General features: G+C 44.0%; 1 protein-coding gene across 1 annotated transcript in view; it reads left to right on the forward strand.

Annotated features, from left to right (window-relative positions):
- The window catches only part of kcnj6 (potassium inwardly rectifying channel subfamily J member 6), a 94,607-nt gene that overhangs the window by 49,083 nt on the left and 19,417 nt on the right, over positions 1 to 26,107 (forward strand). The window contains exon 2 of the mRNA XM_064981884.1: positions 22,360 to 23,287. Within this exon, the coding sequence (XP_064837956.1) occupies positions 22,384 to 23,287 (904 nt within the window). The 5' untranslated portion in view covers positions 22,360 to 22,383. The remainder of the gene's footprint in view (positions 1 to 22,359; positions 23,288 to 26,107) is intronic.

Here is a 26,107-nt window from a genome sequence, read left to right on the forward strand (position 1 = left end):
GCCGAGGAACAGTGGGTTAACTGCCTGTTCAGGGGCAGAACGACAGATTTGTACCTTGTTAGCTCGGGGATTTGAAGTAACCTTCCAGTTACTAGTCCAACGCACTAACCACTAGGCTACCCTGCCGCCCCACCATTGTTCCTGTTCCCAAGAAAGCTAAGGTAACTGAGCTAAACGACTACCGCCCCGTAGCACTCACTTCCGTCATCATGAAGTGCTTTGAGAGACTAGTTAAGGACCATATCACCTCCACCCTACCTGACACCCTAGACCCACTCCAATTTGCTTACCCCCCAAATAGGTTCTCAGATGATGCAATCTCAACCGCACTGCCCGAAACCATCTGGACAAGAGGAATACCTATGTGAGAATGCTGTTCATCGACTACAGCTCGGCATCTAACACCATAGTGCCCTCCAAGCTCGTCATCAAGCTCGAGACCCTGGGTTCACCCACGACTGCGTGGCCACACACGCCTCCAACTCAATCATCAAGTTTGCGGATGACACAAGTGGTAGGCTTGATTACCAACAACGACGAGACGGCCTACAAGGAGAAGGTGAGGGCCCTCGGAGTGTGGTGTCAGGAAAATAACCTCACACTCAACGTCAACAAAACTAAGGAGATGATTGTGGACTTCAGGAAACAGCAGAGGGAACACCCCCCTATCCACATCGATGGAACAGTAGTGGAGAGGGTAGTAAGTTTTAAGTTCCTCGGCATACACATCACAGACAAACTGAATTGGTCCACCCACACAGACAGCATAGTGAAGAAGGTGCAGCAGCGCCTCTTCAACCTCAGGAGGCTGAAGAAATTCGGCTTGTCACCAAAAGCACTCACAAACTTCTACAGATGCACAATCGAGAGCATCCTGTCGGGCTGTATCACCGCCTGGTACGGCAACTGCTCCGCCCACAACCGTAAGGCTCTCCAGAGGGTAGTGAGGTCTGCACAACGCATCACCGGGGGCAAACTACCTGCCCTCCAGGACACCTACACCACCCGATGTCACAGGAAGGCCATAAAGATCATCAAGGACAACAACCACCCGAGCCACTGCCTGTTCATCCCGCTATCATCCAGAAGGTGAGGTCAGTACAGGTGCATCAAAGCTGGGACCGAGAGACTGAAAAACAGCTTCTATCTCAAGGCCATCAGACTGTTAAACAGCCACCACTAACATTGAGTGGCTGCTGCCAACACACTGACTCAACTCCAGCCACTTTAATAATGGGAATTGATGGGAAATGACGTCAAATATATCACTAGCCACTTTAAACAATGCTACCTAATATAATGTTTACATACCCTACATTTTTCATCTCATATGTATACGTATATGCTGTACTCTATATCATCTACTGCATCTTTATGTAATACATGTATCACTAGCCACTTTAACTATGCCACTTTGTTTACATACTCATATCATATGTATATACTGTACTCAATACCATCTACTGTATCTTGCCTATGCCGCTCTGTACCATCACTCATTCATATATCTTTATGTACATATTCTTTATCCCCTTACACTTGTGTCTATAAGGTAGTAGTTTTGGAATTGTTAGCTAGATTACTTGTTGGTTATTACTGCATTGTCGGAACTAGAAGCACAAGCATTTCGCTACACTTGCATTAACATCTGCTAACCATGTGTATGTGACAAATGAAATTTGATTTAGTGCCCTCAAAGATCATCACTAAGCTAAGGACCCTGTGACTAAACACCTCCCTCTGCAACTGCATTCTGGCCTTCCTGACGGGCCATCCCAAGGTGGTATGGGTAACAACACATCTGCCACGCTGATCCTCAACACGTGGGCCACTCAGGGATGCGAGGTCAGTCCCCTCCTGTACTCCCTGTTCACTCATGACTGCATGGCCAGGCACGACTCCAACACCATCATCAAGTTTGCCGATGACACAACAGTGGTAGGTCTGATCAACAATGATGAGACAGCCTATAGGGAGGAGGTCAGAGACCTGGCCGTGTGGTGTCAGGACAACTTCTCCCTGAAAGTGATCAAGACAAAGGAGATGATTGTGGACTACAGGAAAAGGAGGAACGGGCACGTCCCCATTCTCATCAACAGGGCTGCAGTGGAGCAGGTTGAGAGCTACAAGTTCCTTGGTGTCCACATCACCAACAAACTATGATGGTCCAAACACACTAAGACAGTCGTGAAGAGGGCACGACAAAGCCTATTCCCTCTCAGGAGACTGAAAGGATTTGGGTCCTCAGATCCTCAAAAGGTTCTACAGCTGCACCATCAAGAGCGTCCTGACTGGTTGCATCACTGCCTGGTATGGCAACTTTTTCGGCCTGCGACCGCAAGGCACTTCAGAGGGTAGTGCGTACAACACAGTACACCACTGGGGCCAAGCTTCCTGCCATCCAGAACCTCTATACCAGACAGTGTCAGAGGAAGGCCCTAACAATTGTCCAAGACTCCTGCTCCTCTTTACCGGTACCACCTGAAAATAGCCTCTCTATCGTTATTGTACTGTTGCTGTTGATACATTTTTTATTTAACACTTTTTTTCTTAACTTCTTAAAGCATTGTTATTTAAGGGCTTGTAAGTAAGCATTTCACTGTAAGGTGAATTGCTTGTATTCGGCGCATGTGACAAATACAATTTGATTTGAGAACACATTTAGCCACCATCATGTCAAAACTAGAGTGCAGTGGTGCGGCAAGACACTGAAACGAATCAAGATAATGCAAAGGTAGGTTTGGTGGGTATGGCCCTCACCCTCCTATCCAATAGGTCCTAGACGCACTCAATAGGATTGAGAACCAGTGTGATTGCGATTGCATTGTCTGTGGACCTATTGGGGCGGTAAGCAAATTGGAGTGGGTCTTGGGTGTCAGGTAGGGTGGAGGTGATATGATCCTTGACTATTCCCTCAAAGCACTTCATGATGATGGAGGTGAGTGCTACGGGGCGATAGTCATTTAGCTCAGTTACATTAGCTTTCTTGGGAACTGGGCTTATAGTGTCGTGTTGGATATGCCCATTTTAAGAGATTGGTTGATGGATGAAGGACCCAGAATGAGAGAGAGAGAGAGAGAGAAAGAAGACAGTCTGTACGGCAGAGATCTGGAGGAGTTCTCCCATAAGGGAGGCATGGTAACCCATCTGTCTTACTCAGTGTGCTGTTACAGTGAAGGGATACACTCTGGTGCCTGAGCAACAGAGTTGTCATATCTCCTAACTCGTGAATGCATTGGTAAATAAAATGAAAGGACAATGATTCGGTGGGTGAGTGAAGTGCAAGTGAATCCGCAGGTAGATGGGCTGACCCGAGGTCGGGTCTCTTTGACATCTTGGTGGGTGCTAACATACATGTTGCTCGTTGTGACGTGCACCTTTGCCAGGAAATGCTGCACCACTAATATGATTTGATAGCCACGTTAAATGGCATGACCTTTTAGAAGAGCAATAGTTTTTGGAGGCTGCCACTGTGCGTTTTCCCCCTCCTCTGAAGCTGAACTTGAACACAACCAGCTTCCACACTTGCTCTTTTCAACAGAGTAATTATGATCTCAATTGAAATGGGGGGGAACAACCTTCACATTTTTGTAGAGTTCATGATTACCACCAGTTAGAGAGAGAGAGAGAGAGAATCTGAGGGAAATAGCAAGACAGAAGAGAGATAATGTGTTTGTGTGGCTCATGAGTGGTGCAGTTGTCTAAGACACTGCATCTCAGTGCTAGAAGTGTCACTACAGACCCTGGTTTGATTCCATGCTGTGTCAAACCTGGCTGTGAATGGGACTCTCATAGGTCGGTGCACGATTGCTCTTGCATCATACGGGTTAGGGTAGGCCATCATTGTAAATAAGAATTTTGTTCTTAACTGACTTGCCTAGTTAAATAAAGGTTAAGAAAAAGGCAGTGGTGGAAAAAGTACCCAATTGTCATACTTGAGTAAAAGTAAAGATACCTTAATAGAAAATGACTTAAGTGGAAGTCACCCAGTAAAATCCTACTTGAGGAGAAGTATTTGGTTTTAAATATACTTAAGAATCAAAAGTAAATATAATTGCTAAAATATACTTAAGTATATACTTCAAATTTCTTATACTTTCTTATACTAAGCAAATTTACTAACAAAGCTTTCGTGTTTAGTGAGTCTGCCAGATCAGAGTCAGCAGGGATGACCAGGGATGTTCTCTTGATAAGTGCGTGAATTAGACCATTTTCCTGTTCTGCTAACCATTCAAAATGTAACTAGTACTTTTGGGTGTCAGGGAAAATGTATGGAGTAAAACGTATATTTTCTTTAGGAATGGAGTGGAGTAAAAGTAAAAGTTGTCAGAAATATTAATGGTAAAGTAAAGTACATATACCCCAGAAAACTACTTAAGTAGTACATTAATGTTAAGTTACTTAAGTACTTTATACCTGTCATGACATTGCCCTCTTTGGGTACAGCGAGCACCATCCCCCGCTCTCTGCTTCTACAACCAGACTGCTGTGGTCAGAGTGAGGTCGTAAATTCCTAGGGAAGACCCTGCCTCATGGCCACACAGTATAGAGAGAGAGTGAAGTTTCATAGAGAAGAAAGGAATTTCTTCCACCTCACAGAACTTGAGGTCCGAACAACATTTACATTCCGGAGAAGGTATAGAAGATCAGTGAAGAATCCAGCTACGAACTGGTCCGTTGGTTACAACTTGGGGAAGCTCATGGGAGACGGTGCGGCCACATTACCATAACTGCTGTTTATATAATAGCCTCAGATATGAGGTTTACATCTAATTGTTGTATAAGCTGAATGAGTGAGGATGATACTGTTTGTAAAATTGTGTAATGTGATTTTGGACTGTTTAATGAGTTTAACTAAACCAGAGGACCGCCCATGAGCCCAGTTAGGGTCAGGCATCCTGGGACAGCCCCTTTTCTGCAATTCCGAATAAAACCCAACTTTGAGAAATTCTCAGTAGACCATGTTTCTCTCAAACACCGGGAGGACAAATGTTGCAGGCCATTGCTGAATCTTTTAACCATACCACTCTTAGACTATCGATACCGACAAAATAAGAACAAGTCTTTGATATTAATTACTAGTCTGGAGCTACGAATTCGGTATTATTGAACGCGAAGAACGACAACCCCCGAAACATCAATTCTACAACAACATGAATGAATGAATGTCACTCTGAACTATCCACTATAACCACGACAGAGAGAGAGAGCCGGACAATTCTACAAAAGAAACAAACTTTTCAACAGCGATCAAGACGACACACTGAGCGTAAATACACTGCTCAAAAAAATAAAGTGAACACTTAAACAACACAATGTAACTCCAAGTCAATCACACTTCTGTGAAATCAAACTGTCCACTTAGGAAGCAACACTGATTGAAAATAAATTTCACATACTGTTGTGCAAATGGAATAGACAACAGGTGGAAATTATAGGCAATTAGCAAGACACCCCCAATAAAGGAGTGGTTCTGCAGGTGGTAACCACAGACCACTTCTCAGTTCCTATGCTTCCTGGCTGATGTTTTGGTCACTTTTCAATGCGAGCTGTGGCAAGAAGGTTTGCTGTGTCTGTCAGCGTAGTGTCCAGAGCATGGAGGCGCTTCCAGGAGACAGGCCAGTACATCAGGAGACGTGGAGGAGGCCGTAGGAGGGCAACAACCCAGCAGCAGGACCGCTACCTCCGCCTTTGTGCAAGGAGGAGCAGGAAGAGCACTGCCAGAGCCCTGCAAAATGACCTCCAGCAGGCCACAAATGTGCATGTGTCTGCTCAAACGGTCCGAAACAGACTCCATGAGGGTGGTATGAGGGCCCGACGTCCACAGGTGGGGGTTGTGCTTACAGCCCAACACCGTGCAGGACGTTTGGCATTTGCCAGAGAACACCAAGATTGGCAAATTCGCGACTGGCGCCCTGTGCTCTTCACAGATGAAAGCAGGTTCACACTGAGCACGTGACAGACGTGACAGAGTCTGGAGATGCCGTGGAGAACGTTCTGCTGCCTGCAACATCCTCCAGCATGACCGGTTTGGCGGTCGGTCAGTCATGGTGTGGGGTGGCATTTCTTTGGGGGGCCGCACAGCCCTCCATGTGCTCGCCAGAGGGCAGACTCTAAAGGGCAGACTATCAGCATTCAGCATAGTTCAGCATAGAGTTCAGTGTGTCAAATCAGAGGGCCTGTTGTCCAGACCTCTGGCAGTCTCTATGGGGGTGACACAGGGTTCAATTCTCGGGCCGACTCTCTTCTCTGTGTACATCTATGATGTCGCTCTTGCTGCTGGTGACTCTCTGATCCACCTCTACGCAGACGACACCATTCTGTATACTTCTGGCCCTTCTTTGGACACTGTGTTAACTAACCTCCAGACGAGCTTCAATTCCATACAACTCTCCTTCCGTGGCCTCAAACTGCTATTAAACGCAAATAAAACTAAATGCATGCTATTCAACTGATCATTGCCCGCACCTGCCCGCCCATCCAGCATCACTACTCTGGACGGCTCTGACGACGTGGATAACTACAAATACCTAGGTGTCTGGCTAGACTGTAAACTCTCCTTCCAGACTCACATTATGCATTTCCAATCAAAAATTAAATATAGAATCTGCTTCCAATTTCGCAACAAAGCTTCCTTCACTCATGCTGCCAAACATACCCTTGTAAAACTGACCATCCTACTGATCCTTGACTTCGGCGATGTCATCTATAAAATAGCCTCAAACTCTACTCAGCAAACTGGATGTAGTCTATCACAGTGCCATCCGTTTTGCCACCAAAGCCCCATACACTACTCACCACTGCGACCTGTACGCTCTCGTTGGCTGGCCCTCGCTTCATACTCGTCGCCAAACCCACTGACTACAGGTTATCTACAAGTCTCTGCTAGGTAAAGCCCCGCCCTATCTCAGCTCGCTGGTCACCATAGCAGCACCCACTCGTAGCATGCGCTCCAGCAGGTATATCTCACTGGTCACCACCAAAGCCAATTCCTCCTTTGGTCGCCTTTCCTTCCAGTTCTCTGCTGCCACTGACTGGAACGAACTGCAAAAATCACTGAAGCTGGAGACTCATATCTCCCTCACTAGCTTTAAACACCAGCTGTCAGAGCAGCTCACAGATCACTGCACCTGTAAATAGCCCATCTGTATACAGCCCATCTATCTACCTCATCCCCATACTGTATTTATTTATTTTGCTCCTTTTGCACCACAGTATCTCTACTTGCACATCTACCATTCCAGTGTTTAATTGCCATATTGTAATTACTTCGCCACCATGGCCTATTTATTGCCTTAACTCCCTTATTTGACCTAATTTGCACTAACTGTATATAGACTTTTTTTTCTACTGTATTATTGACTGTATGTTTTGTTCATTCCATGTGTAACTCTGTGTTGTTGTATGTGTCGAACTGCTATGCTTTATCTTGGCCAGGTCGCAGTTGCAAATGAGAACTTGTTCTCAACTAGCTTACCTGGTTAAATAAAGGTAAAATAAATAAAAAATATTTAAAAAAATTAATTTTATGGTATTTTCATCCACATTGGTATGAACCGTTTAGAAATTCCAACAGTTTTTGTACATAGTCCCCCCATTTCAGGGACCAAAACATTGTGAAAAATTCAGTAACACTGCCTTCAGAAATTATTCTTAACCCTGGTAAAAGTTCCCTGTCTTAGGTCAGTTAGGATGACCACTTTATTTTAAGAATGTGAAAAGTCAGAATAATAGTAGAGAAAATTATTTATTTCAGCTTGTACCACTTTCACCACATTCCCAGTGGGTCAGAAGTTCACATACACTCAAATAGTATTTGGTAGCATTGCCTTTAAATTGTTTAACTTGAGTCAAACGTTTCGGGTAGCCTTCCACAAGCCTCGCACAAGAAGTTGGTTGAATTTTGGCCCATTCCTCCTGACAGAGCTGGTGTAACTGAGTCAGGTGTGTAGGCCTCCTTGCTCGCACACGCTTATTCAGTTCTGCCCACAAATCTTCTATAGGATTGAGGTCAGGGCTTTGTGATGGCCACTCCAATACCTTGACTTTGTTGTCCTTAAGCCATTTTGCCACAACTTTGGAAGTATGCTTGGGGTAATTGTCCATTTGGAAGATCCATTTGCAACCAAGCTTTAACTTCCTGACTGATGTCTTGACATGTTGCTTCAATATATCCGCATAATTTTCCTACCTCATGATGCCATCTATTTTGTGAAGTGCACCAGTCCCTCCTGCTGCAAAGCTCCCCCACAAAATGATGCTGCCACCCCCGTGCTTCACGGTTGGGATGGTATTCTTCAGCTTGCAAGTCTCCCCCTTTTCCCTCCAAACATAACGATGGTCATTATGGCCAAACAGTTCTATTTTTGTTTCATCAGACCAGAGGACATTTCTCCAAAAAGTAGAATCATGTGCAGTTGCAAACCATAGTGTAGCTTTTTTATGGCTATTTTGGAGCAGTGGCTACTTCCTTGCTGAACGGCCTTTTAGGTTATGACGATATACTTTGGATATAGATACTTTAGTACCTGTTTCCTCCAGCATCTTCACAAGGTCCTTTGCTGTTGTTCTGGGATTCATTTGCACAAAGTACGTGCATCTCTTGGAGACAGAACGTGTCTCCTTCCTGAGCGGTGGAGGTCTACAATTTTTTTCTGAGGTCTTGGCTGATTTCTTTTGATTTTCCCATGATGTCAAGCATAAATGCACTGAGTTTGAAGGTAGGCCTTGAAATATATTAACAGGTTCACATCCTATCAGAAGCTGCTAAAGCCATGACATCATTTTCTGGAATTTTCCAAGCTGTTTAAAGTCACAGTCAACTTAGTGTATATAAACTTCTGACCCACTGGAATTGTGATACAGTGAATTATAAGTGAAATAATCTGTCTGTAAATAATTGTTGGAAAAATGCACAAAGTAGATGTCCTAACCGACTTGCCAAAACTACAGTTTGTTAACAAGACATTTGTGGAGTGGTTGAAAAATGAGTTTTAATGACTCCAACCTAAGTGTATGTAAACTTCCGACTTCAACTGTACGTATTCACACCCCTGAGTCAACACTTTGTAGAAGCACCTTTGGCAGCAATTACAGCTGCCAAAGGTTTAGGATTGACAGAGTTTAGGATTTCGCAACATCTGTCCATTATTCTTTTCAAAATACTTCAAGCACTGTCAAATTGGATGTTGATCATTGCTAGACAGTGATGTTCTGGTCTTGCCTTAAATTTTCAAGCAGATTTAAGTCATAACTGTAACTCGGACACTCACTGTCTTCTTGCTAAGCAACTCCAGTGTAGATTTGGCCTTGTGTTTTAGGTTATTGTCCTGCTGAAAGATGAAGTCATCTCCCAGTTGCTGGTGGAAAGCAGGCTGAACCAAGTTTTCCTCTAGGATTTTCCTCTAGGATTTTGCCTGTGCTTAGCTCCATTCCATTTCTTTGTTGTCCAGAAAAATTCCCCAATCCTTAACAATGATAAACATACCCATAACATGATCCAGCCACCACTATGCTTGGAAATATTGCGGGTGATAGTCAGTAATGTGTTGTATTCTCCAAACATAACACTTTGTATTCAGGACAAAAGGTTTTTGCTTTGCCACATTTTGCTGTATTACTTTAAAGCCTGCTTGCTAACAGGATGCCTGTTTTTTAAATATTTGTATTCTGTACAGGCTTCTTTCTTCTTACTCTGTCAATTAGGTTAGTAATGTGGAGTAAATGCAATGTTGTTGATCCATTCTCAGTTTTCACATATCACAGACATTATACTCTGTACCGGTTTTAAAGTCACCATTGGCCTCATGGTGAAATCCCTGCGCGGTTTCCTTCTTCTCCAGCAACTGAGTTAGGAAGGATGCCTGCATCTTTGTAGTGACTGGGTGCATTGATACACCATCCAAAGAGTAATTAATAACTTCACTGCTTTTTTCCCACTGCTTTTAACATTTTTACCCATTTACCAGTAGCTGCCCTTCTTTGTGAGGCATTGGAAAACCTCCTTGGTCTTTGTGATTGAATCTGTGTTAGAAATTCACTGCTCAAATTAGAGACCTTACAATTATCTGTATGTGTAGGGTACAGAGATGAGGTAGTCAGGTTAAATACTATTATTACACACAGTGTGAGGTCATGCAACTTATTATGTGACTGGTTAAGCACATTTTTACTGCTTGACTTATTTAGGCTTGTCATAACAAAGCTGTTAAATACTTATTGACTCAAGACAATTCAGCTTTTAATTTTTTATACATATGTCAAAATGTTGAAAGGCATAGTTCCACTTTGACATAATGAGGTATTGTGTGTAGGTTATTGACAGACAAAAAAAATCATAATTTAATCTGTTTTAAATTCAGGCTGTAACACAACAAAATGTGGAAAAAGTTGAGGGGTGTGAATATGTTTTGAAGGCACTGTATATCAAATCAAGTAAAATTGTATTTGTCACATGCGCCAAATACAACAGTGACATACTTACTTACACAGAACCCAAACCGGCTGCACGCGTGCCATCGTGCGCCATCGTGCATACATTTATTTTGTTCCCCTACACCAAACGCGGCCAAATATCAAAACAAACTCTGAACCAATGACATTAATTTGGGGACAGGTCGAAAAGCATTAAACATTTATGGCAAAGTGACAGCAGCAGCAGCAGAAAAATGGGGGGGGGGGCGATGGAAGCTTGCCCCAGTGATGTACTGGGCCGTACTCACTACCCTCTGTAGTGCCTTGCGGTCGGAGGCAGGGCAGTTGCCATACCAGGCGGTGATGCAACCAGTCAGGATCCTTTCGATGACGCAGTTGTAGAACGTTTTGAGGATCTGAGGACCCATGCCAAATCTTTTCAGTCTCCTGCGAGGGAATAGGCATTGTCTTGCCATCTTCACGACTGTCTTGGTGTTTGGGGAAGTTAGACAGTTCGTTGGTAATGTGCTCCACTACAGCCCCGTCGATGAGAACGAGGGCTTGTTCGGCCCTCCTTTTCCTGTAGTCCACAATCATCTCCTTTGTATTGATCACGTTGAGGGAGAGGTTGTTATCCTGGCACTACACTTCCAGGTCTGACCTCCTCCCTATGGGCTGTCTCCTCATTGTCAGTGATCAGTCCTAGCACTGTTGTTTCATTGGCAAACTTAATGATGGTGTTGGACTCGTGCTTGGTCATGCAGTCATGGAGGAACAGGGAGTACAGGAGGGGAAAGAGCATGGACCCCTGGGGGGCCCCTGTGTTGAGGATCAGTGTGGCAGATGTGTTGTTGCCTACCCTTACAAACTGGGGGCAGCCCGCCAGGGAGGCCAGGTTCCAGTTACAGAGGGAGGTGTTTAGTCCCAGGGTCCTTAGCTTAGTGATGAGCTTTGAGGGCACTATGGTGTTGAACGCTGAGCTGTAGTCAATTAATAGCATTCTCACGTAGGTGTTCCTTTTGATTGCATCACCTGTGGATCTGTTGGGGCGGTCTGCAAATTGGAGTGGATCTAGGGTTTCTGGGATAATGGTGTTTATGTCAGCCATGACCAGCCTTTGAAAGCACTTCCTGACTACAGACGTGAGTGCTACAGGTCGGTAGTCATTTAGGTAGATTACCTTTGTGCTCTGGGTACAGGGACTATGGTGGTCTGCTTGAAACATATTGGTATTACAGACTTGGTCAGGTACAGGTTGAAAATGTCAGTGAAGACACTTGCCAGTTAGTGAGAAAATACTCGTAGTACATGTCCTGGTAATCCATCTGGCACTGCGCCCTTGTGAATGTTGACCTGTTTAAAGATCTTACTCACATCGGCTACGGAGAGCATGATCACTCAGTCATCCAGAACAGCTGGTGCTCTCATGTATGCTTCAGCATTTCTTGCCTCGAAGCACGCATAGAAGTCATTTCGCTTGTCTGGTAGGCTTGTGTCACTGGGCAGCTCACGGCTGTGCTTCCCTGTGTAGTCCATAATAGTTTGCAAGCACTGTGACATCCGGCGATAGTTTTTTTCCCCTGGTTGCACATTTAACATGCTGGTAGAAATTAGGTACAATGGATGTAAGTTTCCCTGCATTAAAGTCCCCGGGCCACTTATGGCCTTATACAGCTCAATGATTGCGGTCTTAGTGCCAGCATCAGTTTGTGGTGGTAAAGAGACAGTTATATAGTTTTCATCTATCTTGGTAAATAGTGTGGTCTACGGCATATCAAGAGATACTCTACCTCAGGCGAGCAAAACCTTGACTTCCTTCATATTAGATTTCGTGGACCAGCTGTTATTGACAAATAGACACAGACTGCCACCCCTTGTCTTACCGGAGGCAGCTGTTGTATCTTGGCGATGGACTGAAAACCCAGCCAGCTGTATGTTATCCATGTCATCTTTCAGCCACGACTCGGTGAAACATAAGATATTACCGTTTTTAATGTCCCATTGGTAGGATAGTCTTGATCAGAGCTCATCCAATTTATTATCAAATGACACTCTGGCTAATATGACTGATGGTAGAGGCGGGTTACCCACTCGGCGTCGAATTCTTACAAGGCACACGACCTACGACCCCTATATCTCCATCTCTTCTTCATGCAAATGTGCAAATGACGGGCGTTTGGGCCTTGGCCGGTGTCTGAAGTAAATCCTTTGCGTCCGACTCCTTAAATAAAATATCTTTATCCAGTACGAGGTGAGTAATCGCTGTTCTGACATCCAGAAGCTCTTTTCGGTCATAAGAGATGGTGGCAGAAACATTATGTACAAAATCAGTTACAAATAACGTGAAAAAATACATTCAAAAACTCAATTGGTTTGGATCCCGTAAAACAGCAGCCATCTTCTCCGGCGCCATTGTAAAAATATATATGTATTAAAGTAGTCAAAAGACAAGTATTTGGTCCCATATTCATAGCATGCAATGACTACATCAAGTGTGTGACCCTACAAATTTGTAGGATAAATTTGTTGTTTGTTTTGGTTGTGTTTCAGATTATTTTGTGCTAAATAGAAATGAATGCTAAATAATGTATTGTGTCATTTTGGAGTCACTTTTTGTCGCGGTTGTTGTAAGAACGGGACCAAGGCGCAGCCGATGTTGAGTTCCACATATTTGTTGCAAAGTGAAACTTAAGGAAAAACAATAAATCAATAAACAAACAACTAAACGTGACTACGTGGTGCACATACACAAACATAAAACAATATCCCACAAACACAGGTGGGAGATATATCTACTTAAATATGATCCCCAATTAGAGACAACAATTATTATGCCACTAATTGGGAATCATACAAAACACCAACATAGAAAATATAAACTAGAACACAACATAGAAATAATAAACTAGAATACCCCCTAGTCACGCCCTGACCTACTACACTATAGAGAAACATGGGCTCCCCCCCCCCTCAAAGGTGCGGACTTCCGGCCGCAAAACCTGAAACCAAATGGGTGGGTGACTAGTGGCGGCTCCGGTGCGGGTCGTAGCCCCGCCCAGTCACCGGATCCGACCAAGGCGCCGGGCAGAACACCGTGCCTGGACTGAGCATCGGGGCAGAAGAAGGCTCCGGCCATGGAGCTGGGTTGGACGCCATGCCTGGACAGGCACCGGCGCAAAGGAGAGCTCCAGGCCATGGAGCGGGACTGGACACCGTGCCCGGACTCTCCAGACCGTCGCAGGAGGTTCCGGACTGTGGACCGTCGCAGGAGGTTCCGGACTGTGGACCGTCGCAGGAGGTTCCGGACTGTGGACCGTCGCAGGAGGTTCCGGACTGTGGACCGTCGCAGGAGGTTCCGGACTGTGGACCGTCGCAGGAGGTTCCGGACTGTGGACCGTCGCAGGAGGTTCCGGACTGGGAAACGTTGCCGGAAGCTCTGGACTGCGAATGTGCAGTGGAGGTCTAGTGCGTGGAGCCAGTACAGGTGGCACCGGACTGGTGACACGCACTTCAGGGCGAGTGCGGGGAGCAGGCACAGGACGTACCGGACTGGGGGGACGCACCGGACTGGGGGGACGCACTGGAGGCCTAGTGCGAGGAGCCAGCACAGGTGGTACCTGACTGGGGAGGCGCACTGGAGACCTGATGCGTGGGGCCGGTACAGGTGGCACCGTACTGGTGACACACACTTCAGGGCGAGTGCAGAAAGCAGGCACAAGACGTACCGGGCTGGGGACACACACTTCAGGGAGAGTGCGAGGGGGAAACACAGGACGTACCGGACTGGAGAGGCACACTGGAGACCAGAAGGGTGGAGCCAGCCCAAGTTGCACCAGACTGCTAACCGAATCCCTTGGGCGGATGTTGAGCAGAACACACTTGCACAACATCTCTCTCATCTCTCTCTCTCCTAACTTCCCCAATGCCTCCCTGACCATCTCTGGCACTTCAGGGCGAGTGCAGGAAGTAGGCACAGGACGTACCGTGCTGGGGACACGCACTTCAGGGAGAGTGCGAGGAGGAGACACAGGACGTACCGGACTAGGGAGGCGCACTGGCGGCCAGATGCGTGGAGCCGGCCCAGGTTTCACCGGACTGATGACACGCTCCTCCAAACACCTGCGTTGCCGCATACTCCTAGCCAACTCCAGTCTCCGGTATCCCTCCTAACACTGTTCCATCGACTCCCAGGCAGGCTCTGGTCGACCGACCACCTCTCTATCTCCTCCCAGATGTTCTCTGGCTCTTCTCTCTGCTCAGCCGCCAGCTCCATGTTGGGGTTTCTGTGGCCGCGGTGTCATCGCCGTCCATCTTGCATCCTCTGCGACTCTTGCAAGGAAGGGTCTCCTGTCCTTCCATGATTTCTTCCCAGGTCCAACTTATTTTTCCCATTGTTGCACACTGCTTGGTCCTTGGTTGGTGGGATATTTTATTTATTTATCCGTTATTTTACCAGGTAAGTTGACTGAGAACACGTTCTCATTTGCAGCAACGACCTGGGGAATAGTTACAGGGGAGAGGAGGGGGATTAATGAGCCAATTGTAAACTGGGGATTATTAGGTGACCGTGATGGTTTGAAGGCCAGATTGGGAATTTAGCCAGGACACCGGGGTTAAGCACTCTTTCCTATGTAGAGTCCTGACTGAATCGTGAATAATGTTGAATGAGAAAGTTACAGAGGCGTGCTATGAATATGGGACCAAATACTAAACTTGAATACATATATAAAGCAATTTGTCCCAATACTTTTGGTCCCCTTAAATGTGGGGACTATGTCAAAAAGTGCTGTCATTTTCTAAACAGTTTACCCGATATGGATGAAAATACCCTAAATTTAAAGCTATCAGTCTGCACTTTAACCCCATAGTCATTGTATCATTTCAAATCTGAAGTTCTGAAGTACAAGTACTCCACCATTTCAGGTTTTTGTGTACTACCTTTACCACTGTCATCTAGCATCTCAGATTTGTCCGATATGTCAACTACATGGTGTCAAGTACCTTGTATCCCAGCATCCTGTACTGTGTGTTTCTGAGGAAATGGAGCGGCACACGAGGTAGAAGGTCAGAGGCGGGTTATTGGGTGACATTGTTGTAGCTGGTGGTCTCTTCTTCAGCTGTTGAATCAACGACAAACCCTATCTGATGGATAGAACACACATCTTGTGATATTTTATCATTCAGCGTCATTCACTTTCATCTGTTTGGTATTTGATATTTTATTAGGATCCCCATTAGCTGTTGCAAAAGCAGCAGCTACTCTTCCTGGGGTCCACATGAAACATGACATAATACAGAACATTAATAGATAAAACCAGCTCTAGGACAGAACTACATACATAGTTTATTTCTCTTTTATTTCACCTATGAATCCTATTGAGATTGAATTGCTCTTTATAAAGGAGATGTGGGCCATGAGGTAGCCCCAACAAGCATTAGCCTATGCTACAGTTCAACCATCCAACCATTCAAACTAAAAAGCTCTCTATTCTCTTCAGTGTAAATGAGACATCATGCTGTGGGTCTCTGGCTCTCTGGCGGTGGCCCATTCTGTGTGTGACTCTACTGTTCCCAGGCCTAGTAAATCAACAAAAGGTCAAACACAAGTCCCTTCATCACCAACTAAATATGAACATTGGCCTCTTCATGGCCATACTTGTTGTGGGAACATAAATGTAGGCCAGACACAGGGGTCCCCATGATTTAGAATGCAGAGAACACAATGTCTTCCCTTATGGACACAGGCAAGCAGGACTTATGGGCCATTAACCCTCCTATATGCTCTGCCTGTAGGGTCGTTCCATATGATTTCAATACATTTCTGACTGCACCCAATGTTATTTGAACAACACCTTCCATATATGTTTGCCCGTGGTAGAAGTGGTCATAAAGTGACTTTTTGGACCTGAGTGTCAAAACATTCAGGAGATAGAGGTGTTCAAAGTTGACCCGTTATGCATACCACACCCTACCACTAAAAAAGCTTTGTGAGGTTTATAATTCTTTGAGAAACTTCTCACTTGTATGGAGTGAGAAAACTAGTCTTATAAACAGTTTCCTTTACCAAACATTACTGACAACAGCTTCTTCCCTAACTGACACACCCACTTCCTAATTCACTCAAACCAGGAAGTGACTATGGCTTTAGCTAGGGAGTGACCGGGGCTGAGCCCCACAGCTTCAAGGAACGATGGAACCTTGTGGGGAACATATGTGTGGGGAATAATGAACATAAAGCCTATATGAATGATCTTATCCCTGTATTCAAGCCCATTTGTGTGATAAAATAGCAGAGATTCAGTGTGTTAAACATTGTCGTCTGGTCTTCTCTACTGAATATAGATACAAGTGTAGGTGCTACAATAAAATAAGACACAATCGTAATCATGTGAAGCAGGGTCAGTCAGTGCATTGCTGGGTGTAAAAAAAAATATATGTCACATTAGAGAACAGTCATTGTAGGTCATTTCATTGGCCCATAAACGCTTTCAGTTAGAGGGCTGTAAAAGACCATCGTGAACGATCCTCGGTGTCGAAACATGATGAGTGTTGTTCCACAAGGCTACATCCACTGGATCCCCTTATCTTTGGCAGCTGAAATCATTTTGTTGTGTAAAGGAGATTACTCAGTAAATTTCTATCGATTTAGAGTGATGGCGAACAAGAGACAGCCATTTGAAATAGAAGACGTGACTGTGTGGCAAAAGACACTAGCCAATCAAGATAAGGGCAGGAAAGAGCACGCATTCTCTCAATGAAGCCCACTATAAAATGGAGGGGAGAAGAAGCGGTGGGTTGTAATTCAATTACGTCCAACCAACCAATTAAAGCTACATATAGCAATCTGAGAGTCAATCTGTCCATGAAAACATAAAAGGACACACTCCATGTTGTGTATTGTACTCATCTCCACAAAGAACTGTTGCTCAGCATTCATCTCCATTTTGCCCTTGCTGGAGCTCTGATTCAGATGAGAAATCTGGGGGATTTGAAGAGGGCTTAGTGAAGCTGGACTAATTTAATTGTCTGTATGGCTGCCGGCGACCAGTGACACAGGAATTAGTCATGGACACAGAAGCCTCCTCTGGCCCTCTCTATGAACCAGGACCACAGCTTTGTTTGCCAAGGGATATCTGCATTTTTTCCCCCTAGTCTTTCATTAGATCCATGGAAAGCTAATCTAAAAGCATTATTGAGACACATTGGATTAATTTAGTTTTTTTGGCTACTGCAGATACAGGTAATGGCCAAAATAATGGAAACACTTAAGTGAATGAGGGATACAAAGTATGTTGAAAGCAGGTGCTTTCACAAAGGGGTGGTTCCCGAGTTAATTAAGGAATTAACATCCTATCATGCTTAGGGTCATGTATAAAAATGTGGGGCAGCCCCCATCCACAGGGCACGAGTGGTCACTAAATGGTTTGATGAGCATTGAAATTATGTAAACCATATGCCGTGGCCGTCTCAGTCACTAGATCTCAACCCAATTGAACACTTATGGGATATTCAGGAGCGACGCCTGAGTCAGCGTTTTTCACCACCATCAACAAAACACCAAATTATGGAATTTCTAGTAAAAGAATGATGTCGCATCCCTCCAATAGAGTTCCAGACACTTCTAGAATCTACACTAAGGGACATTGAAGCTGTTCTGGCTCGTGGTGGCCCAATACCATATTAATGAACCTCTACAGGAACGGTGGGTCCCCCGCAGGACGGTTGAGCTAACATAGACTAATGTAATTAGCATGAGGTTGTAACTAACAAGAACATTTCCCAGGACATAGACATATCTGATATTGGCAGAAAGCTTAAATTCTTGTTAATCTAACTGCACTGTTCAATTTACAGTATCTATTACAGTGAAAGAATACCATGCTATGGTTTGAGGAGAGTGCACAGTTATGAACCTGAAAAGTTATTAATAAACCAATTAGACACATTTGGGCAGTCTTGATACAACATTTTGAAAAGAAATGCAATGGTTCATTGGATCTGTCCAAAACGTTGCACATACACACTGCTGCCATCTAGTAGCCAAAATCTAAATTGTGTCTGGGCTGGAATAATACATTATGGCCTTTCTCTTGCATTTCAAAGATGATGGTACAAAACAAATACAGAAAAAGTATTTTTCTTTATATTATCTTTTACCAGATCTAATGTGTTATATTCTCCTACATTCATTTCACATTTCCACAAACTTCAAAGTGTTTCATTTCAAATGGTATCAAGAATATGCATAGCCTTGCTTCAGGTCTTGACCTACAGGCAGTTAGATTTGGGTATGAAATTTTAGGTGAAAGTGGGAAAAAAAGGGTCCAATCCTTTTAAGACACTTTATGTTGGTTTTTACTTTATTTTGGCAGTTACCTGTATATTGTATTTACACTTATATTATTGTCCCTTCTGTGGATGTTGCAGTAGCTACCTCTTAATATGCCTGTCTCGGGGAGTGTGCTTTATCCAGTGGGAGCAGGGATGTAAAGGGCAGATTTGGAATCTGGCTGTGCCATTACCCAGGGGACTGGAGAACAAACAGGTGTAAACACAATACCAGACAAGCTCTCATAGAGCAAGGCTCCCTACCTCTCTCTTTCACAGAGTGAAGCATCACAAGTCCAGCACTTCAGAACGCACACATCCCTCATTCTGTCTCCCCTGGCCTTTTATCAAGTGCTAGTTGTACATGACTCTAGTGTTCGTGCTAGTTGAATGCTGAATTAAGTCTAGGCATAAAATGCTATATTCAATATAAACGTATGCCAAGCCTTTTCTGACATAAGCAGTTTGACACACATGGAGATTTTAATACCTAGGAGCAATAAAGGTGAATCGTCCTGCTGAAGAAAACAGCATAGACCAGCAAAAGCTGGTCCAGCATACAGTGCATTCAGAAAGTATTCAGACGCCTTGACTTTTTGTTACGTTACAGCCATATTCTAAAATTGATTAAATATTTGTTTTTCCCTCATCAATCTACACACAATAACCCATAATGACAAAGCAGAAAGATAAAAAGCTTAATATGACATTTACATAAGTATTCATACCCTTTAGTCAGTACTTTGTTGAAGCACCTTTGGCAGCCATTACAACTTTGAGTGTTCTTGGGTATGACGCTTCAAGCTTGGTGCACCTGTATTTGGGGGGTTTCACCCATTATTCTCTGCAGATCCTCTCAAGCTCTGTCAGGTTGGATGGGGAGCGTTGCTGCACAGCTATTTGCAGGTCTCTCCAGAGATGTTCAATCGGGTTCAAGTCCGGGCTTTGGCTGGGCCACTCAAGGACATTCAGAGATCTGTCCCAAAGCCACTCCTGCGTTGTCTTGGCTGTGTGCTTAGAGTCATTGTCCTGTTGGTAAGTGAACATTCGCTGCAGTCTGAGGTCCTGAGCACTCTGGAGCAGGTTTTCATTAAGGATCTCTCTGTACTTTGCTCCATTCATCTTTCCTTCGGTCCTGACTAGTCTCCCAGCCCCTGCTGCTAATAGACATTGTACAGCATGATGCTGCCACCACCATTTTTCACAGAGTGATAGTGCCAGGTTTCCTCAAGTCGCGACGCTTGGCCTTCGGGAATCTTGTTTCTTATGGTCTGAGAGTCCTTTAGGGGGCTTTTGGCAAACTACAAGCAAGCTGTCATGTGCCTTTTACTGAGGAGTGACATCAGTCTGGGCACTCTACCGTAAAGGCCTAATTGGTGGAGTGCTGCAGACATGGTTGTCCCATCTCCACAGAAGAACTCTGGAGCTCCACAAGAGTGACCATCGAGTTCTTGGTTACCTCCCACCTCCCTTGGTCTTGTTGGTTCCAAACTTTTTTCCATTAAGAATGATTGATGCCACTGTGTTCTTGGGGACCTTCAATGCTGCAGAATTGTTTTGGTATCCTTCCCCAGATCTGTGCCTGGATACAATCCTGTCTCAGAGCTCTACGGACAATTCCGTCGACCTCATGGCTTGGTTTTTGCTCTGACATGCACCTTATATAGACAGGTGTGTGCCTTTCCAAATCATATCCAATCAATTGAATTTACCACAGGTGGACTCCAATCAAGTTGTAGAAACATCTCAAGGATGATCAATGAAAACAGGATGCACCTGAGCTCAATTTCGAGTCTCATAGCAAAGGGTCTGAATACTTATGTAGATAAGTTATTTCTGTTTTTTATTTTAAATACATTTTCTAAATTTGTGTTCCCTTTGTCATTATGGAGTACTGTGTGTAGATTGATGAGGAAATAAATGTATTTAATCCATTTTAGAATAAGGCAGTAACGTAACAAAAAAAGACAAGATGTCTGAATACTTTCCAAATGCACTGTAGGTGCTAGTATGCTGATGACCAGCCTTTGCTGTGTTTTTGCTGGTGCCTTCATTGTGTTTTCATATGTATTAAAGGTTTCTAAGCTCAAGTGTTTTGCTGACAATATAGACACATACTCTGCCAGTGTACTAGACCAGCATGGACCGGCTTGGTCACCAGCATACCAGCATCAACAGCATGAGCTGGTATGTGTCCAAAACACAGCGAAGGCTGGACACCAGCGTCCAAAACACAGCGAAGGCTGTGCACCAGCAAAACCAGCTAGACCATGAAGGTTAGACCAGCTAGACCATGCTGGTCAGACCAGGTTGACCAGCATCAGACGAGCACTGACCAGCATACAGTAGACCAGCATAAAACCAGCATGGTCTAGCTTGAAATGTATGCTGGGTTTTTTCAGTAGTGTGGAGTGAAGTGACTGCCCTAGTATATGTATTTATTGTAAACAAAACACTTGAGCTTAGAGACCTTCAATAAATATAGTACTTTGGATAGAAAAAAAAGTCCTGTGACAGCAGAATAAAGTAAGTGGAATTGCATAGATAAATCAAATCAAATTTTATTGGTCACATACACGTGTTTAGCAGATGTTATTGCGGGTGTAGAAAAATACTTGTGAAAAGTATTGTGGAAAAGCAACAAATATTGCAAACAATTCCATAATCTAGTCATCCCAATTTAACCTCTCACTACAGTCGAGACTAAATGAGGTAGAAGAAACCCTCATTGGATTCTTGACCCAGCCGACTAAGTGGAATGGATTAGCTTTAATTACAACATTGTAAGCATTTATTTTCTTCTTAGAAGTTCTCTCAGAGACGGAATGGATTGTGACAGCTCTCTAATCTGATGGTATCTGGAAATGCACTGAGCAAGAAGATGGTGGTGGTCATGGTTCAACTGGACGACCGTCCATCAGCCCTCAAAGGACCCCATGTGGAGATAGTTAGAGTGTTGGGTAGAAGTCTCACTATAACCTTACTCATCGCTCCTCTCAGCTCATGATGACCTAACCAGTACCTCCTCCATGATTATATTTTTAGCTGGTGAAAAATTCCATATAACACTCCGCCAACCTCTTAAAATTTGAAGCACGACAGAAAATGTTGTAAATTGAAGAGGCTCTTCAAAAAAGTGCGTTGTCAGTATCCCCACCTGTTGTTACAACTGTGTTCAATGCATGGGAAATTGCTTTGGTAAATATCATGCAATTTGGAGAGTATAGAAAATAGCATTGGAGAACCAGTGTATTAACCTTTAGACAGATTAACTTTCTTTACTCTTTAAGTCCCCTCATGATTGAAATCTGTCTAAGATTGTCAGTGCATTATGCAATAACAAATGAGTCAAATAGACATTCAATATATCTTGTCTTGCACTGTATGAAGACTAGGAAGTTAGTTTACAGGTTTTCTAAGAGAAAAAGAAAGTCTGTATTTTACAAGATAAGTCAAACTGCAGCAAAATCCTACCATCTGTCTACAACATTTGGAGTGAGACATTGTGGGATTTGGGATGAAATTACCATCTAAAAGTTTAAGGTGTTGCAGTTCAGTAGTTGTGCCTCTGTCTTACCTGCCCTTTTCTTTTGTTGTCTTCTCTCTCTCTCCCTGTAGGCTTGACTCTTTCTTGAAGCCCCAATGGAGCAGGATGTGGAAAGTCCGGCAGTCATCACCCGAAAGCCCAAGCTACCCAAGCAGGCTCGCGAGGACCTGCCCAAGCAGCTGGTAGACCAGGTGCGGGCAAAGAGGAAGATCCAGAGGTACGTCCGTAAGGACGGCAAATGTAATGTCCACCATGGCAACGTCCAGGAGACCTATCGCTACCTGACGGACATCTTCACCACACTGGTGGACCTCAAGTGGAGGTTCAACCTCTTCATCTTTGTCTTGGTGTACACAGTGACATGGCTCTTATTTGGCTTCGCATGGTGGCTCATCGCCTATGTCCGTGGTGACCTGGAACACATAGGGGACAACCAGTGGACTCCCTGTGTCAATAATCTCAACGGTTTTGTCTCAGCTTTTCTCTTCTCCATAGAGACAGAGACAACCATAGGGTACGGCTATAGGGTTATAACAGACCAATGCCCCGAGGGGATCCTTCTGCTGTTGATTCAGTCAGTGCTGGGGTCCATAGTTAATGCCTTCATGGTGGGCTGCATGTTTGTCAAGATCTCACAACCGAAGAAGCGGGCAGAAACATTAGTGTTCTCCACCAGCGCTGTCATCTCCGTAAGGGATGGCCGGCTGTGTCTGATGTTCAGGGTGGGGGACCTTCGGAACTCGCACATCGTGGAGGCCTCAATCAGGGCCAAGCTGATCAAGTCCAAGCAGACCAAGGAAGGGGAGTTCATACCCCTCAACCAGACAGACATGAATGTGGGTTATGACACGGGGGATGACAGGCTCTTCCTGGTGTCCCCGCTCATCATCTGTCATGAAATCAATCAGAACAGCCCCTTCTGGGAGATCTCCCAGGCCGACCTTGACAAAGAGGACCTGGAGATTGTGGTCATTCTGGAGGGCATGGTGGAGGCTACAGGTAAGCAGCATCAGACATATAAATTATAGGTTTAATTCATCAACTTTTCCTTCTCTTCGTTTCCTAATCACAGATTCCACTGAAATTCAAACTGTCAAACTGAAACTTTAAACTGAAATGTTGCTCCAGTTTAATAATACATATTTAATTTGTGTGTGGGTGTTGTATTAACTATGACAATTATAGTAATTATAGCAATTTCATACAGTAGCAAAGTCCATATGCTCATCATCCCGTTACATGTTACCTCTGATTTGCATTAGCAGTTAATGGTTTATTCAGAAGTGAACAAGGATGTTTCATCTCTTATCATAATAATGCATTCATATGTGCTTGTCTCCTCTTCTTGTCTTTTTTACCTTATTTTCCACTGAGGTTTGAGAGGGAGTCATTGAAAGGCATGAGGGAAAACAGACAAGGCGATATAATTCAATTAATCTAGATTCAGCCCTTGTGTGCACCATGGTGTTGCCCCACAGCCTTTTGTTAGGTTATGGCCTGCACAATAGGCTTATTGTGGGGGAGATGCAAATAAGATCAGATTTCATTACCAATAGGAAAAGGCAGGTGCATCCCTGGTTGTGTAACCACATAGACCATTGAAAACACTGTCTGCAGACACTTTTGCCTGATTACACAAGCAGTAAAGAGGCCATAGTCTTCAGTGTGGAATAAAACTATGAGGCACAGTGCAGCCAGGTGTGCACACAGGTTACAGATAGCACACATGTATTTCCTTTAGCATTGATATGAAAACACACACATATTACACACACACACTATTTGACACAAGCTTACTCACGGTATCCATTGTGAGTTGAAAAAGATCTGTATGTTTTTCGTGCTTCAAATTGCTGGTTAGTTTATTGGTTAGTCTAGCTTTAATGCATTCAATTTGGCTTGACCTGAGTGCATATCCATGTGTTACTGAAATCAAATGCACTGCCCTATCCAGAATTCCAGATTAATTACTTCCAGTCCAAATACCAGATGTATTGTGCGTCTTGCTTGCAGACAATGCCCCAAAAATATTTGAAGGTTATGTTTACCAGTCTGCTTGAATCTCACTCAGACAAAACAAAACTGTCCGAGACAATTTGGAAGCAAGACATGGTGGTCAGAATAAAAGGATAAACACAAACAGGCATTTTCATAAATGAAAACACTGTTTCAAAGAAGTTGCAGTGAGGATTTTCTAAGGCTCTTTTTGGAGGTGGCAGAAAAGCAGCTAAGTGACTTAGTGGGGTGAGAAGCAAGTCTCCACACCTGGTTCACACCGGAACCTAACAGGGCAGCCCTAAAGAGAGATAGACATGACCGAATTTGGCAGCTTGTCAGAAGCTGTGCACACACGTTACAAAATACAGGACCTTGTTAAAAAATGCTGCCAACAAAATGCCAACACTAAGCACATTTCAGGATGTTTTCTGGAACAATACTTCTGTATATGGCATCCTTGAAACTGGTTGTATACGGACCTAAGAGTTCAATAAATGCAGGGTGTTGTACTGTATGACGTGTGAATGAGCTTGTATGATTTGCACAAAGACAATTTAAATTAAAAGTATGGTTTGTTTGTTGCATAGTGTTCTATTTTTCATCGCACAGGGTGCAGTGAGAGTTTGTCTGGCCTTGAGTTGTAATGTAAGAAATCATTACACTGTAGTTTCTGATACTGTTATTTTATAAATAACAGACAAAAAATCCTACGAAAATGGGAGCTCAAATGGATCCACTCATAACATGCCCACTAAAGGTTGGGTCAAAGAGTGAACTAGAAATGATCCTGCTATGAAACTGCTCTGAGAGATATCTGTCCCCCGCTTCTTGACTCATCCTGTAACTCTCTGGCTCGGATCTGGAGGGCAGGCCAAACATATCAATCTCTTTCCTCCGTCTTTCCATTTTCTCCTTTTTTCTCTTTATGGACGATATCAGCTGATACATGTAAATGAGTCATAAAATAATCATATTTTATGTATTTGTATCACCTTTATTTAACCAGGTAGGCTAGTTGAGAACAAGTTCGACCTGGCCAAGATAAAGCAAAGCAGTGTGACACAGACAACAACACAGAGTTACACATGGAGTAAACAATAAACAAGCCAATAACACAAAGAAGTCAATGACACAGTAGAGAAAAGAAAGTCTATATACATTGTGTGCAAAGGGCATGAGGAGGTAGGCAATAAATAGGCCATAGGAGCGAATAATTACAATTTAGCAGATTAACACTGGGGTGATAAATGAGCAGATGATGATGTGCAAGTAGAGATACTGGTATGCAAAAGAGCAGAAAAGTAAATAAAATAAAAACAGTATGGGGATGAGGTAGGTAGATTGGGTGGGCAATTTACAGATGGATTATGTACAGCTGCAGTGATCGTGTTATGAACTTGAGTGAAGACCCAAAAGCGGTTTTAACAGAAAACAGAGTTCTTTAATGAAAATACAGGAATGGCATAAATCCTCTTCCAACGTTGTCAGGGGAACAAAAAGAACGTTAGTATAGTGCAGGATGCTTCAGCCAGGCAGACTCCGACAGGACAGGACAAGGTGGAAGCAAACGAGACGACAGCTTGCTTCTGGCATCAAAAAACAAAAAACACAAACAAGGGCAGATGTAGAACAGCTGAGGAATGAGAGACAGAGAAGGTAACCTAAAAAGACCAGCAGAGAGAGAGAATCAAGAGAAAGGACAGGAACAGACATAACAAGACATGACAGTACCCCCCCCCCACTCACCGAGCGCCTCCTGGCGCACTCGAGGAGGAAACCTGGCGGCAACGGAGGAAATCATCGATCAGCGAACGGTCCAGC

Source organism: Oncorhynchus masou, chromosome 12 (genome assembly GCF_036934945.1).
Source record: "Oncorhynchus masou masou isolate Uvic2021 chromosome 12, UVic_Omas_1.1, whole genome shotgun sequence".
NCBI classification, from domain to species: domain Eukaryota; kingdom Metazoa; phylum Chordata; class Actinopteri; order Salmoniformes; family Salmonidae; genus Oncorhynchus; species Oncorhynchus masou.